The sequence below is a fragment of the Phyllobates terribilis genome, unplaced genomic scaffold, assembly GCF_046119375.1.
Source record: "Phyllobates terribilis strain yellow unplaced genomic scaffold, ASM4611937v1 Scaffold_2__4_contigs__length_985480577, whole genome shotgun sequence".
Lineage (NCBI taxonomy): Eukaryota > Metazoa > Chordata > Amphibia > Anura > Dendrobatidae > Phyllobates > Phyllobates terribilis.
In genome coordinates, this window is record NW_027362762.1 from 64,100,544 (window position 1) to 64,115,127 (window position 14,584).

The 14,584-nt window shown below is 48.7% G+C and overlaps 1 protein-coding gene across 3 annotated transcripts in view; it reads left to right on the forward strand.

The window, feature by feature from the left end:
* Positions 1–14,584, forward strand: part of LOC141192795 (cyclic nucleotide-binding domain-containing protein 2-like) — a 478,066-nt gene that overhangs the window by 251,524 nt on the left and 211,958 nt on the right. For all 3 annotated transcript variants that reach the window (XM_073662059.1, XM_073662058.1, XM_073662056.1), the window contains one exon: positions 13,153–13,298. In XM_073662059.1, coding sequence (XP_073518160.1) covers positions 13,153–13,298 — 146 coding nt within the window. The remainder of the gene's footprint in view (positions 1–13,152; positions 13,299–14,584) is intronic.

Genomic DNA, 14,584 nt, shown 5'->3' on the forward strand with positions numbered 1-14,584 from the left:
CCTGCCGCCTTGGTGCTGCCGACCGTCTGGACCTTGCAGATGTTAGCCCTTCCGCATACAACTCCTCCTCCTCTACTTCCTCCACCTCCTCTTGTGCCACCACCTGACTCCGAATTCTTTTTAACATGTGCTCCAGCATGTAAATCACCGGAATAGTCATGCTGATAATGGCATCGTCAGCACTAAACATCTTCGTCGCCATTTCAAAACTGTGCAGAAGGGTGCATAGGTCCCTGATCTGAGACCACTCCTCCAGCGTGATTTGCCCCACCTCTGAATCTCGTTGGCCCAGGCTATACGTCAGAACGTATTGCACCAGGGCTTGTCGGTGCTGCCACAGTCGCTGCAACATGTGCAGAGTTGAATTCCACCGGGTAGGCACATCGCATTTTAGCCGGTGAAGTGGCAGGCCCAACGACTTCTGTAGAGATGTAAGTCGCTGAGCTGCGGGATGCGAACGGCGGAAGTGAGCACACAGCGACCGTGCCCTCTGCAGAAGGCCATCTAGTCTGGGATAGTGGGCTAAAAATTGCTGGACAACCAGGTTCAACACGTGAGCCATACAAGGCACGTGTGTGACATTGCCCCGGCGAAGGGCCGCACCCAGGTTTGCAGCATTGTCGCACACGGCCTTCCCTGGTTTCAGGTCCAGTGGAGACAACCATTCATGAAATTGGTTCTCCAGAGCTGACCACAACTCCTCAGCTGTGTGACTCACATTTCCCAGACATTTCAATGTAAAAACCACCTGATGACGTTGAGCCCTACTGCCAGCAAAGTAAGGAGGTGTGCAGGATCCCTTCTGCGCAGTTAGAAAGCTTGTGGCATGACCAGACAGGCTTTGGGTGCAGGTGGAAGACTGAGAGGAGGTTGAGGAGGCAGAAGCAGTGGAGGAACTTTGACATAAAGAGGATTGACGCACAACTCGTGGGGACGGCAAGACTTGGACAGCAGCCCCTTGTCCTGCTGTCACCATAGTTACCCAGTGCCCAGTCAGCGACATGTAACGCCCCTGTCCATGCCTACTCGTCCAAGTGTCTGTGGTGAAATGCACCCTGTCACACACAGAGTTTCTCAAAGAAGCGGTGATGTTGTGTGCGACATGCTGGTGGAGCGCAGGCACACCTTTCTTTGAGAAGTAGTGCCGACTGGGCATCTGGTACTGGGGCACTGCGACGAACATAAGGTCTCGAAAATCCTCTGTGTCCACCAGGCGGAAAGGCAGCATTTCTGTAGCCAAGAGCTTGCAGATGGTGAAATTCAACCTCTTAGCTTTCTCATGGCTAGGAGGAAATGGTCTTTTACTTGTCCACATCTGAGGGACCGAGGGCTGGCTATTGTGCTTAGACGGGGTTGATAAGGGTGTCCCCGGCAAACTGCCGGTCTGTGAGGAAGATGCAGGCGGACATGTTAGGTTGCCTTGATCCAAAGGTGGTGCTATCGATGTCGGACAGCGCTCAAGACCAGCTGGTGTTACCACCTCCAAAGAAAATGATGACCTGCCAATCACGCTGGCTGTTGCGGGTAAAGAGGTGGCAGGTCTGCGCCCCAAAACAGGTGTGACTGCTGTCCCCCCAGTCACAGAGGATGAAGAGGCCGCGGATGCACAAGATATGGCAGACGGTGGTTGGCCCGGCCGGCTAGGCCGCATTGTAGCACACTGAGCTTCCCACTGCAACTTATGCTTCATGTCCATGTGCCGGTTCATGCATGAAGTACTCAAACTATGTATTTTTTGGCCTCTACTTAGCTTTTGCTGACAAATGTTACAGATAACACGAGTTGGGTCATCTTTATCGATCTGAAAAAATGCCCAGGCTATGCAAGGCTTAGCACCCATGCGACCTGAAGAGCCACCACGACTTGTGGTGAGAGGCAGAGTTGTGTTTGAGGATGCAGTTGTTGACGTGCTTCCAGTACTACGTCTCTGTCCAGGAAGGCGCAACCTGACCTCGTCGTCACTAGCTTCTTCCTCCACCTCCTCTGCTGACCTCATCTCTTGGCTGACTGTGGGTTGACAGTAAGTGGGATCTCCGACCTCATCATCATCACCCTGTGCGTTATCACACCCGTCGTCCTCAGAGCCAACCTGTTCCTGCCCTGACAAAAAACTAAAGTTGTCGCTCCAATCAGGTATTTGAGTCTTATCATCGTCTTCCTCATTGTCTCCACCAGCAGGAGTTACAGTTTGGGAATGAGGGTCTACATTATGGTCAGAACCTTCTGCGTCTGGTCCTGGATCCGACTCATAAAGATTCTGGGCATCAGTGCAGATCATTTCCTCGTCTGGATTCACAGAAGCGCTGGAGTCGACCTCTGATTCCCAGGCTATAGTATGAGTAAACAGCTCTGCAGACTCAACCATCTGTTCTACCTCATACTCAGACGGGCAGCTGGAGATTTGGGAGCTGTGAGGAAGCAAGTGCGATTTGGGTGACACCTTTGAGGACTGGAGTATTTGTGATGTTGAAGTTGATGTGGAGGAGAGCCCACTTAAAGGAGCACTTGATATCCGTTGAAGCACCTGCTGTTTTTGTGCCTCATCTGGAATTTGTAGCGATTGGCGTGGCCGTAAGAAAGGGATCTTATCACATTGTCCGCTAAAAGAAGTAGACATTTTAGTTTGGCTGGAAGATGGTCTTTCTTCTGCACCTACCCCACGGACACAACCTTTTTTCCCCTTCCCAACACGCCTATTCCCCTTTCCACCAGCAGCAGGCCTTTTTCCACTCATTTTGGTGGTTAACTAATTCACAACTCTGGAGTTGTTTGCACAAAAAAACAATGGATGGTAACCGAGCAGAGCTGAGTGGCCAAACTGTGGTATTAGGCCAAAACTATTGGCTGGGTTAGATGCAGAAAAAAATTATTTTTAATTTGCAACCTGATGGAGGTCAGTATAGATGGACTAATAGACCAAGTCCCACACACCGCTAGAAGCCCAAATATTTTTTCAGAGCTAGATGCAGAAAATTTTTTTATTCAATTTGCAACCTGATGGAGGTCAGTATAGATGGACTAATAGACCAAGTCCCACACACTGCTAGAAGCCCAAATATTTTTTCAGAGCTAGATGCAGAAAAAAATTATTTTTAATTTGCAACCTGATGGAGGTCAGTATAGATGGACTAATAGACCAAGTCCCACACACTGCTAGAAGCCCAAATATTTTTTCAGAGCTAGATGCAGAAAAAAATTATTTTTAATTTGCAACCTGATGGAGGTCAGTATAGATGGACTAATAGAACAAGTCCCACACGCTGCTAGAAGCCCAAATATTTTTTCAGAGATAAATGAAGAAAAAAATTATTTTTAATTTGCAACCTGATGGAGGTCAGTATAGATGGACTAATAGAACAAGTCCCACACGCTGCTAGAAGCCCAAATATTTTTTCAGAGATAAATGAAGAAAAAAATTATTTTTAATTTGCAACCTGATGGAGGTCAGTATAGATGGACTAATAGACCAAGTCCCACACACTGCTAGAAGCCCAAATATTTTTTCAGAGCTAGATGCAGAAAAAAATTATTTTTAATTTGCAACCTGATGGAGGTCAGTATAGATGGACTAATAGAATGATGCTATGCCCAAAAGATTTTACTTCACTAGGTGCAGTAAAAAAATTGGTATTCTATACACAGGTGGTATATCTTGCAACACAGATAGGCTACTCCACTGACTAACACACTCTGCAATAGGCCAAAAAGGATTAGCTTTGCTAGATTCAGCCAAATGCTGTGAAAAAAACTTTCACAGCACTGGCACAGACCTGCCTGGCAAAAACTGATAGGAACTGATGTAACCTAGTCCTGAAAAGGACTCCAATTACAATTAGTCTTTACTCCCACAATCTATCTATTTAAGAGCACAGACCTGCTTGATAAAAGTCGTAGGAAATGCTGTAACCTAGTCCTTAAAAGGACTGCAATCACAACTATTCCCTACTCCCAAGCTATCTGTAGATTTGTGCGAAAATTGGCTTGAAATTAACAAGGTATAGCGCACACAGCAACAGCGGTGCCGTCTAACACGCAGCTGCAGCAGTGAGAAAATGGTGGCGACGGGGAAAATGGCTTGGTCTTATAGGGCAAGGACATGTGACATACACTGCCAATGACACATGCCCTTGCTTGTGTGAAAAAAAGCACTTCGCTCCGTGTGTGCGCTGCTGATAGGCTGACAGATTGCACCTCCCCACTGCAAATGCGGGAAAGAGAAAAAAAAATGGAGATCTTCATTGTTCCTGCAGAGATCCATCCCCTGCCCCTCCCCCCGCCCCGCTGTACACTCAAACTGCGTATTAACATTAATTTTCATCATTACTGAGAAAAAATCCAGTTATGATTTTGGTGCACGAACAGTTATCGAACATAACCTCGAACAGCCGAATTTTTCTCAAATTGTTCGTGTTCGCCGACCGGCTCGAACACCGCCCAAAACAGCTCGAATTTGAGATTGGCGAACAGTTCGAGTAGAACAACGCTCATCTCTAGTTTTGACTCTTTTTTTCCCCCCTTTAATTAGAATGGGTGAAAAGCCACTGCAAAAAAACTCTAAAAGAATTGACACGCTGCGGATTTGAAAGAATGATTTGAAGGTTCAAATCTGCAAAGAACAAATAAGCAGCGGGTGCATGAGATTTTCAGAAATATAATTCATTTTGCTGGTACTGTTTTTCTTTTTCCGCGTGGAAAAATCACTGCAAAAATGCAACGTGTGAATAAATCCCATAAGCGTATGACGGCAAACACAGGAAAAAAGTACGGCGAAATGGTGAAAAAAAATTACTATTCCGTCATTATCATTATCATTATTGCTTTTGTTTTTACAACCTTTTCACAATTACAAAAATGCCAAAACTTGTCATTTAAAAAATAAATAAAAATAAACTTGGTTTGTGCTGCCATTTTTTGAAACCCATACTTTTTATTTTTATTTTTTCAACTGAGGACCTGTATAGGGGCTTGATTTCTTTTTCTTGGAGAACAGTTATTTTTATTGGTACAATTTTGATCACTGAATCTTTAGGGGAAAGTGCGGCAACGGAAAATAGATAATTCTGGTCTTTCAGTTGAGTATGAACTCGACGCCATACATGTACGGCGAATGTCGGGAAGGGGCTAAAGGAGTTTTCCAGCTTTTTATACAGAAGTATAAACAGGCCCAGTTAGTCCAAACATAAAAAATGCACAATATACTCCCCTACTAATCCCGTGATATCTTTGAGCTTCCTCTTGCTATTCTTAAAACTTACATCTAATTAATTAAACTAAAATTATGTACATAAAACAACCCCTTTAAAGAGGTTGTCCTGCCCTTTTTAAAAAAATTGGCCTTGGAAGGACCACAAATAAAAAAAAAAATATGTATACATACCTAGAGATCCCCTTCTCTATAGCATTGCCCGGGAACCTCGTTGGCCTCCAAGCTTTGTCTTTAGGCTCGGGATGGGCATGTGACCACTGCAGCCAATCCCTCACCAACACATCATGGTCATACATGTTCTGTATAGATGGAGGATGAAGCCAAGAAACCCGTTTATAGGGGAAGGGTCTTGACAGCACCTATTTCCAAGGATGCACATACAGCTGAAATGTATTCCTGGCTCTCTGCACTGCAATACATGCCGCCGTTCAATCAGAAGCCGGCAGCTGATGTCGGCAAGCTCGTCACAAACGGCACATGGCAGTGACGTCATGCGCTGCCTGTGATAGGCATGCTGAAGTCAGCTGCTGGCATTTGTTCCCCTTAGACCTCAGTACAGAGCCTCTCACACAGCCAAATCAGATCTCATGCTTTGCACTGACGAGGGGCAGCACCACGAAACACCGTGTCTGCAAATTGAGATTCTGATTTGGCTTTTATCCTAAGTCATATTGCAAGACTCGTTAAAGAGTTGAGAGTGACTTGTAGGATTGCTGCTTCCAGCAGGTGGCGCTATAGACTTCTAGTCCTTTTTCTCTCTCAAGAGGAAATTTGAATATTTAATCTCCCAGAGGAGCATTACAAGGCAAATAAGTCTCCTTACATTGGCATGCCAAGGCCAGTATGTCACTCTACACAAGGAGAAACGTCACTCTTTGGCTCGAAAGAAGGTTTTATTGTAAATGCATAAGCTGAATTTTAAAAACTTGGTAATGCATGGGGTTCCTACTCTCTACCTTCTAAGGGACATATCTCTTCAATTATTGCCTTCATAATTAGGATGTATGGAGGCTTTCGGGTATTTTTCGATATTACCTGATATCTTTTCACTTTGTCAAAAACTGTTTCTTTTCTATTTTATGCCTAATTGTTGTACACTGTCTAAAAGTATTGAATGTAACGTTTAGTATAATGACATCTGCGAGTGAAGTTCATAAGAGGGTTGTTTCAACTTTATAAGGACATTGGACTTCATATAAGGGGGTGAAATATGAGTCAAAATGGAGATCCTCTACCGAGGAAGGGGACCGCCGATTGGCAGACTCAATGGCATGATGTACCACATGGTGACACATAGTAAGGCACTCTATTAACATTTGAACCATCGATTATACTTGCCAACTTTCAGAATTACTCATTTAGGGGATTTGATAGTTCTGTCACTTTTGAAGACCAAGCTATGTTCCACATCCCATTCCCATCTTCTGAATTTGAGTCTAGACACAACGTCTAAGCCTCATGATGTAGTATCCTTGGACCACGTATAGAAAATATTCAGGGAATACTGTTTTTTTAGAGGGAAGATTGATCAACTCTTCCAAAAGTCTAGAGGTCTTCCCTTATTCTGGGAGCCTCACCAATGTTCCATGGGAATTTGCAAGTGTGCCATTGATGCCTGCGTAATCTCAGAACTTGGCAAATGTGGGAAGGTCTCTTGACTTGACGAGGCCAACGTTGATCTGGATAAATATTTCTAGGCTCGTCAAGATAAGGATGAGGTAGACGAAGTTTCCACTATGACTCTATCACTTCAGAGCCCAAAGAGAAAATATTCAGGGGATACTGTTTTTTGGGGGGGGAAGATTGATCAACTCTTCCAAAAGTCTAGAGGTCTTCCCTTATTCTGGGAGCCTCACCAATGTTCCATGGGGATTGGCAAGTGTGCCATTGATGCCTGCGTAATCTCAGAACTTGGCAAATGTGGGAAGGTCTCTTGACTTGACGAGGCCAACGTTGATCTGGATAAATATTTCTAGGCTCGTCAAGATAAGGATGAGGTAGACGAAGTTTCCACTATGACTCTGTAACGGGTCTGGGAGGCGGAACCTCTGAGCTACTATACAAGGGGGCGGTCCTTGTAAGGGAGCGGGTGGCGACCAGGCAGGCAGTCACAGCAGGTGACCGGGACAGTCTCTGAAAGAACGGGCAGGAGATCACGGCAAGTGACTGGGGCAGTCTCTGGGTGAACGGGCAGATGGTCACGGCAAGTGACCGGGACAGTCTCTGGAAGAACGGGCAGATGGTCACGGCAAGTGACCGGGGCAGTCTCTGGGTAAAGGGTTGGTACGACCTGTGGCGGCTGATGGTAGACTTGAGCTCCCAGGTGAGCAGGCGAGAGTCTCTGGATAAACGGGTGGTCACAGCATGTGACGGCGGAGCCTCCAAGAAGACCAACAGACAGGCATCAGATGAGCGCTCCCAGGTGAGCAGACAGGAGTCACTGGACAGGCAGGTGGTCACAGCACGTGACGGCGGAGCCTCCAGGTAGGCTAGCAGACAGGTAGCAGATGTGCGCTCCCAGGTGAGCGGGCAAGCTGGTCCATAGACAGACTGACAGGAGTTGGAAGGCAGACCGTCGGACCTCAGGCAAGCAGGCAGGTAGCTGAAGTGCGCTCCCAGGTGTGCGGGCAAGCTGGTCCTTAGACAGACTGACAGGAGTTGTAAGGCAGACCGTCGGACCTCAGGCTAGCAGGCAGGTAGCGGAATATCAGGCAGGAAAGACAGCAAGCTGGCAGGAATCTGGCAGGTATCTGGCAACGGGACCTGAGGGCTGAAGCAGAGTAGTGAACAGTGCAACAACATTGCTCGGGCACCTCCATTTTGGAGGAGGTGCCTTATATATGGTAAAGTCCTCCGGCCATTGGCCGGGGACTCCTTAGGACGGCGCGCGCGGCCCCTTTAAGAGGGAGGGAGGGCGCGCGCGCGCGCCCTAAGCACAGTGGCCGGGAAGGAGCGCGCGCTGCCAGCAGAGCGGGAGAGGGACGCTGGGCACGGAGCAGAGCGGTGAGGGGAACAGCGTCCCTGCCTAGCAGAGGGCAGGGACGCCGGCACTACAGTACCCCCCCCTTTAGGCCCTCCCTTTTTTAGGCCAGATAGAAATTTAGCTAGGATGAGAGGGGCATGGATGTTCTCCCGGGGCTCCCACGTTCTCTCCTCAGGACCAAACCCCTTCCAATCTACCAGAAAAAAGGTCTTTCCTCTTACCCTTTTGGTGGCAAGAATGTTCTCTACCTCAAACTCGTCCTCAGCAGAAACCGGAGCAGGAGGCGTACCTGTAGACTTGGAAAAAGAGTTAAGCACCACGGGTTTGAGGAGAGATACATGGAAGGAGTTAGGGATCCGTAAGTTGGCCGGGAGTTTCAATTTATAGGCCACCGGGTTGATCTGACTGATGACCTCCAGAGGACCGATGAACCGAGGCCCTAACTTGTAAGAAGGTATCTTGAGTCGAACATATTTAGATGAGAGCCAGACTTTATCTCCTGGACGAAATTGTGGAGGATCCAGGCGTTTTTTGTCAGCGTGTCTTTTCATACGCTCGGATGACAGAAGGAGTGCGGACCGGGTACTCTCCCATATGGAGGAAAATTTGCTAACGAGAGATTCCGCAGCCGGGTTGTCCACAGAGGTGGAGACAGGAAAAGGAATCCGAGGATGCTGACCAAAGACTACAAAAAACGGGGATTTGGAGGAGGATTCGCTCTCGTGATTATTATAAGAGAACTCGGCCCATGGTAGGAGATCCACCCAGTCAGAATGGTGGGCATTAACGAAGTGCCGGAGGTAACTGGTCAGGTTCTGATTGATCCGCTCCACTTGACCATTGGACTGTGGGTGGTAAGCGGAAGAGAAGTCCAGGGTGACGTCTAGTAGTTTACAAGTGGCTCTCCAGAAACGTGAGGTGAACTGTACCCCACGATCCGACACGATGTGGAGGGGCAGGCCATGAAGACGGAAGATGTGGCGGATAAAGTCTTTAACCAGCTCGGGTGCAGACGGAAGGCCTGGCAGGGGAATAAAGTGAGCCATCTTGGAAAAGCGGTCAGCGACCACCCAAATGACCGTACAACCGGCAGAGACGGGGAGATCAGTTATAAAGTCCATTGCTATATGCTGCCAGGGGGCAGCAGGTACAGGAAGCGGAAGGAGGCGTCCGGCTGGCAGATGTCTCGGGACTTTGTTGCGGGCGCAGGACACACAGGCAGAAACAAAGTCTATTATGTCCTTGTGCAGGGTAGGCCACCAATAGTGCCGGGCAATAAGCTGGAGGGTCTTTTTCTGACTGGCGTGGCCAGCTAGTTTAGATGAATGGCCCCAGTGTAGGATCTTCTCCCGATCAGGTACTGAAACAAACGTCTTACCGGGAGGGAGACGATTTAGACTCACGGGAGCCACCTGCATTACTCTGGCGGGATCGATGATATGTTTAGGTTCTTCCTCGAGATCGGACACCAGAAAGGATCGGGACAAGGCGTCTGCTTTGACGTTTTTGTCAGCCGGGCGAAAATGAAGAACAAAATCAAAGCGAGCAAAAAACAAGGACCACCGGGCTTGGCGCGGGTTAAGTCTCTGGGCATGCTGGAGGTAAGCCAAGTTCTTGTGGTCAGTGTAAATTATTACCGGATGAAGAGCCCCCTCGAGTAGGTAACGCCACTCCTCCAACGCCAGCTTGATGGCCAATAACTCTCGGTCTCCTATGGAATAGTTGCGCTCAGAAGAGGAGAAGAGTTTGGAGAAGAAGCCACAAGTTACCATTCTCCCGGAAGATGATTTTTGAGTAAGTACCGCTCCGGCTCCAGAGGAGGAGGCGTCAACTTCCAGGAAGAACTGCTTGTTGCCGTCCGGGCGATGCAGCACCGGGGCGGAAGAGAAGGCCTGTTTTAGGGAAAGAAAGGCCTCCTCTGCTTCGGGCGGCCACTCTTTGGGATTAGTACCCTTACGGGTGAGCGCGGAAATTGGGGCAGTCCGGGAAGAGAAGTGCGGGATGAAGAGGCGGTAATAGTTGGCGAAGCCCAGGAACCATTGAATAGCCTTCAACCCCTCTGGTCGGGGGCATTTCTCGATGGCAGACAGTTTCTCAGGATCCATTTGTAGGCCGGTCTGAGAGATAATGTAGCCCAGAAACGGAAGCGAGGTCTGCTCAAAGAGGCACTTCTCATATTTAGCGTAGAGATGGTTCTGCCTGAGCCTGAGCAGGACCTGACGAACATCCCTCCGGTGAGTCTGGAGATCCGGAGAGAAGACCAAGATGTCGTCCAGGTACACCACTACGCAGGAGTAGAGAAGGTCCCGGAAGATGTCATTGACCAACTCTTGAAAGACGGCAGGAGCGTTACAGAGGCCAAAGGGCATTACCAGATATTCATAGTGGCCGTCCCGGGTGTTGAATGCCGTCTTCCATTCATCCCCCTGATGGATACGAACCAGGTTGTACTCCCCACGGAGGTCCAGTTTGGTGAAGATTCTAGCCCCCCTCAGACGATCAAATAACTCCGGAATGAGCGGAAGGGGGTACTTATTCTTCACCGTGATCTGGTTAAGGCCTCTATAGTCTATACAGGGACGGAGAGAGCCATCCTTCTTTTTGACGAAAAAGAAGCCTGCTCCCGCCGGGGAGGTAGATTTCCGGATGAATCCCCTGGCCAGATTCTCCTGAATATATTCGGACATCGACCGGGTCTCAGCAGCGGATAATGGATAAATACGCCCACGGGGAGGAGAAGTACCAGACCCTCCCAGAAGACGGAAACCAGAGCGTCGTTATCCCAGGCCAGCTCCGAGGCAAGGGTACGGAACCGTATGGCATATTGGCCCACGGTGAGACTTTCCTGACGGAGACGTAGCAACGATGATGCGGATGAGGTCTTCCGTCCGGGTTCGTCGAAGACTTTCCGGAAAGCCGTGAGAAAAGCAGGCAAGTTGGACACCAGGGGGTCTCCTCTCTCCCATAGAGGATTTAGCCAGGCCAGGGCCTCCCCGGTGAGATGGGACATGATGAATGCAATTTTGGCTCGGTCGGAGTTAAACTGGTGGGACAATAGTTCAAAGTGCAGGGTGCACTGATTTATGAAGCCCCGAGCCTGGGCTGAGTCGCCTCCGAAGCGAGGAGGTGCAGAAAGCCGAGGTCCGGGGTAGGATATCATGGTGTTAGTGGACAGCGGAGCTGCCGGATTGCGAGACATGGCACTGGCGGAGGTTGTTGGTGGAGCAGTCAGAGTGTCCAGGCGAGTATTGACATTCCGCAGGTGACCCAGGATGGACTCCTGTTGGGACCTTTGACGGGACAGTTCATGACACAGGTCCGAGAGCGAGGGAGCTTGGGTGCCACCGGGTTCCATGGCCCGAGCAAACTGTAACGGGTCTGGGAGGCGGAACCTCTGAGCTACTATACAAGGGGGCGGTCCTTGTAAGGGAGCGGGTGGCGACCAGGCAGGCAGTCACAGCAGGTGACCGGGACAGTCTCTGAAAGAACGGGCAGGAGATCACGGCAAGTGACTGGGGCAGCCTCTGGGTGAACGGGCAGATGGTCACGGCAAGTGACCGGGACAGTCTCTGGAAGAACGGGCAGATGGTCATGGCAAGTGACCGGGGCAGTCTCTGGGTAAAGGGTTGGTATGACCTGTGGCGGCTGATGGTAGACTTGAGCTCCCAGGTGAGCAGGCGAGAGTCTCTGGATAAACGGGTGGTCACAGCATGTGACGGCGGAGCCTCCAAGAAGACCAACAGACAGGCGGCAGATGAGCGCTCCCAGGTGAGCGGGCGAGAGTCTCTGGATAAGCAGGTGGTCACAGCACGTGACGGCAGAGCCTCCAGGTAGGCTAGCGGACAGGCAGCAGATGAGCGCTCCCAGGTGAGCGGACAGGAGTCACTGGACAGGCAGGTGGTCACAGCACGTGACGGCGGAGCCTCCAGGTAGGCTAGCAGACAGGTAGCAGATGTGCGCTCCCAGGTGAGCGGGCAAGCTGGTCCATAGACAGACTGACAGGAGTTGGAAGGCAGACCGTCGGACCTCAGGCAAGCAGGCAGGTAGCTGAAGTGCGCTCCCAGGTGAGCGGGCAAGCTGGTCCTTAGACAGACTGACAGGAGTTGTAAGGCAGACCGTCTGACCTCAGGCTAGCAGGCAGGTAGCGGAATATCAGGCAGGAAAGACAGCAAGCTGGCAGGAATCTGGCAGGTATCTGGCAGGTAACTGGCAACGGGACCTGAGGGCTGAAGCAGAGTAGTGAACAGTGCAACAACATTGCTCGGGCACCTCCATTTTGGAGGAGGTGCCTTATATATGGTAAAGTCCTCCGGCCATTGGCCGGGGACTCCTTAGGACGGCGCGCGCGGCCCCTTTAAGAGGGAGGGAGGGCGCGCGCGCGCGCCCTAAGCACAGTGGCTGGGAAGGAGCGCGCGCTGCCAGCAGAGCGGGAGAGGGACGCCGGGCACGGAGCAGAGCGGTGAGGGGAACAGCGTCCCTGCCTAGCAGAGGGCAGGGACGCCGGCACTACAGACTCTATCACTTCAGAGCCCAAATAGAAAATATTCAGGGTATACTGTTTTTTTGGGGGGGAAGATTGATCAACTCTTCCAAAAGTCTAGAGGTTTTCCCTTATTCTGGGAGCCTCACCAATGTTCCATGGAGATTGGCAAGTGTGCCATTGATGCCTGCGTAATCTCAGAACTTGGCAAATGTGGGAAGGTCTCTTGACTTGACGAGGCCAACGTTGATCTGGATAAATATTTCTAGGCTCGTCAAGATAAGGATGAGGTAGACAAAGTTTCCACTATGACTCTATCACTTCAGAGCCCAAATTGACCCTGAGGTGGCCCTGATGGATATCTAACTCCATTGTGAACAAAATTGTGTACAATATTTCTGTTCACAGTGAAAAATTGTGAAACTTTACCAGGTTTCGTAGATTTTTCAGGCTTGTGAAATATCCACTTTCCTCTTTTATTAGGATTTCCTGAATATTTTCCTGACCAGTGAATCCCAAGAAGGACCCGATTACATACGCTTGTTGGAAAGCATTGATCTTCTTAGTGGATGGCCTGTTCATAAGCTTCCTTACAATAACCCCAGGATCTGTGTCCACACGTTCTACAGGTCTGTAACTAAAAGCAACATATTGTAATAATAGAATTAAAAGCATTGAAGCAGAGAACAGAAACCTCAACATGGGAACATTTTTCGATAAAATTTATTCAGATCCATTTTCCCCTGATTTGCCCACGCCTACCCTATAAAATCTGAAAATGTGCCATGAGCATCTAAGGCCTTAGGTGCATGACATGCAGCATTTATTAGTGTTGCCAAATCAGGCTCCATATGGTAAAGTTCTTCATATAAGGCATCCAATGGCGAGTGGGACATCTTTATTTCTGTATGCTTCTGAAATTAGAAACATACAGAGGTATAGTGAGTAGAGATGAGCGGTGTTCGACTAGAACTGTTCGCCAATCTCAAATTCGAGCTGTTTTGGGCGGTGTTCGAGTTGTTCGACGAACCCGAACGATTTGCAAAAAATTCGGCTGTTCGAGGTTATGTTCGATAACTGTTCGTGCACCTAAAGCGTGTCCTGCATGTCTGGCGCTATTTAGAGCACCAATCATGCAGGGATTGTCTGCCACTCACTGTAATGCCACAGCCATGGTGGTTGTGGCATTACAGTGATTGCCCAAATCGATGGGAACAGTGCCAACAGTGAAACATGAAAAGCCGGCAATTCAGCAGCGGCATACACCGGTACCCGACAATTTAGAACCGAAAGAATAGAGCTTCACACATAGATTAGATAGATATAAACATGTCAGCCACATATATACGAAGTACAGTGAAAGTGCTGCTTACTGTACTTGTCATTTAGCGTAAAGGATTTATCAAAAAAAATAACAGTGTTTTCATGCACCGTCTCTTTAAAAAAGCCGGCCGGCAATTCAGCAGCGGTACCCGACAATTTATAACAGACAGAATAGAGCATCATACATAGATTAGATAGATAGAAACATGTCAGCCACATATATACGAAGTACAGTGACAGTGTTGCTTACTGTACTTGTCATTTAGCGTAAAGGATTTATCAAAAAAAATAATAGTGTTTTCATGCACTGTCTCTTTAAAAAAGCCGGCCGGCAATTCAGCATCTGTACCCGACAATTTATAACAGACAGAATAGAGCTTCACACATAGATTAGATAGATATAAACATGTCAGCCACATATATACGAAGTACAGTGATAGTGTTGCTTACTGTACTTGTCATTTAGCGTAAAGGATTTATCAAAAAAAATAATAGTGTTTTCATGCACCGTCTCTTTAAAAAAGCCGGCCGGCAATTCAGCAGCGGTACCCGACAATTTATAACAGACAGAATAGAGCATCACACATAGATT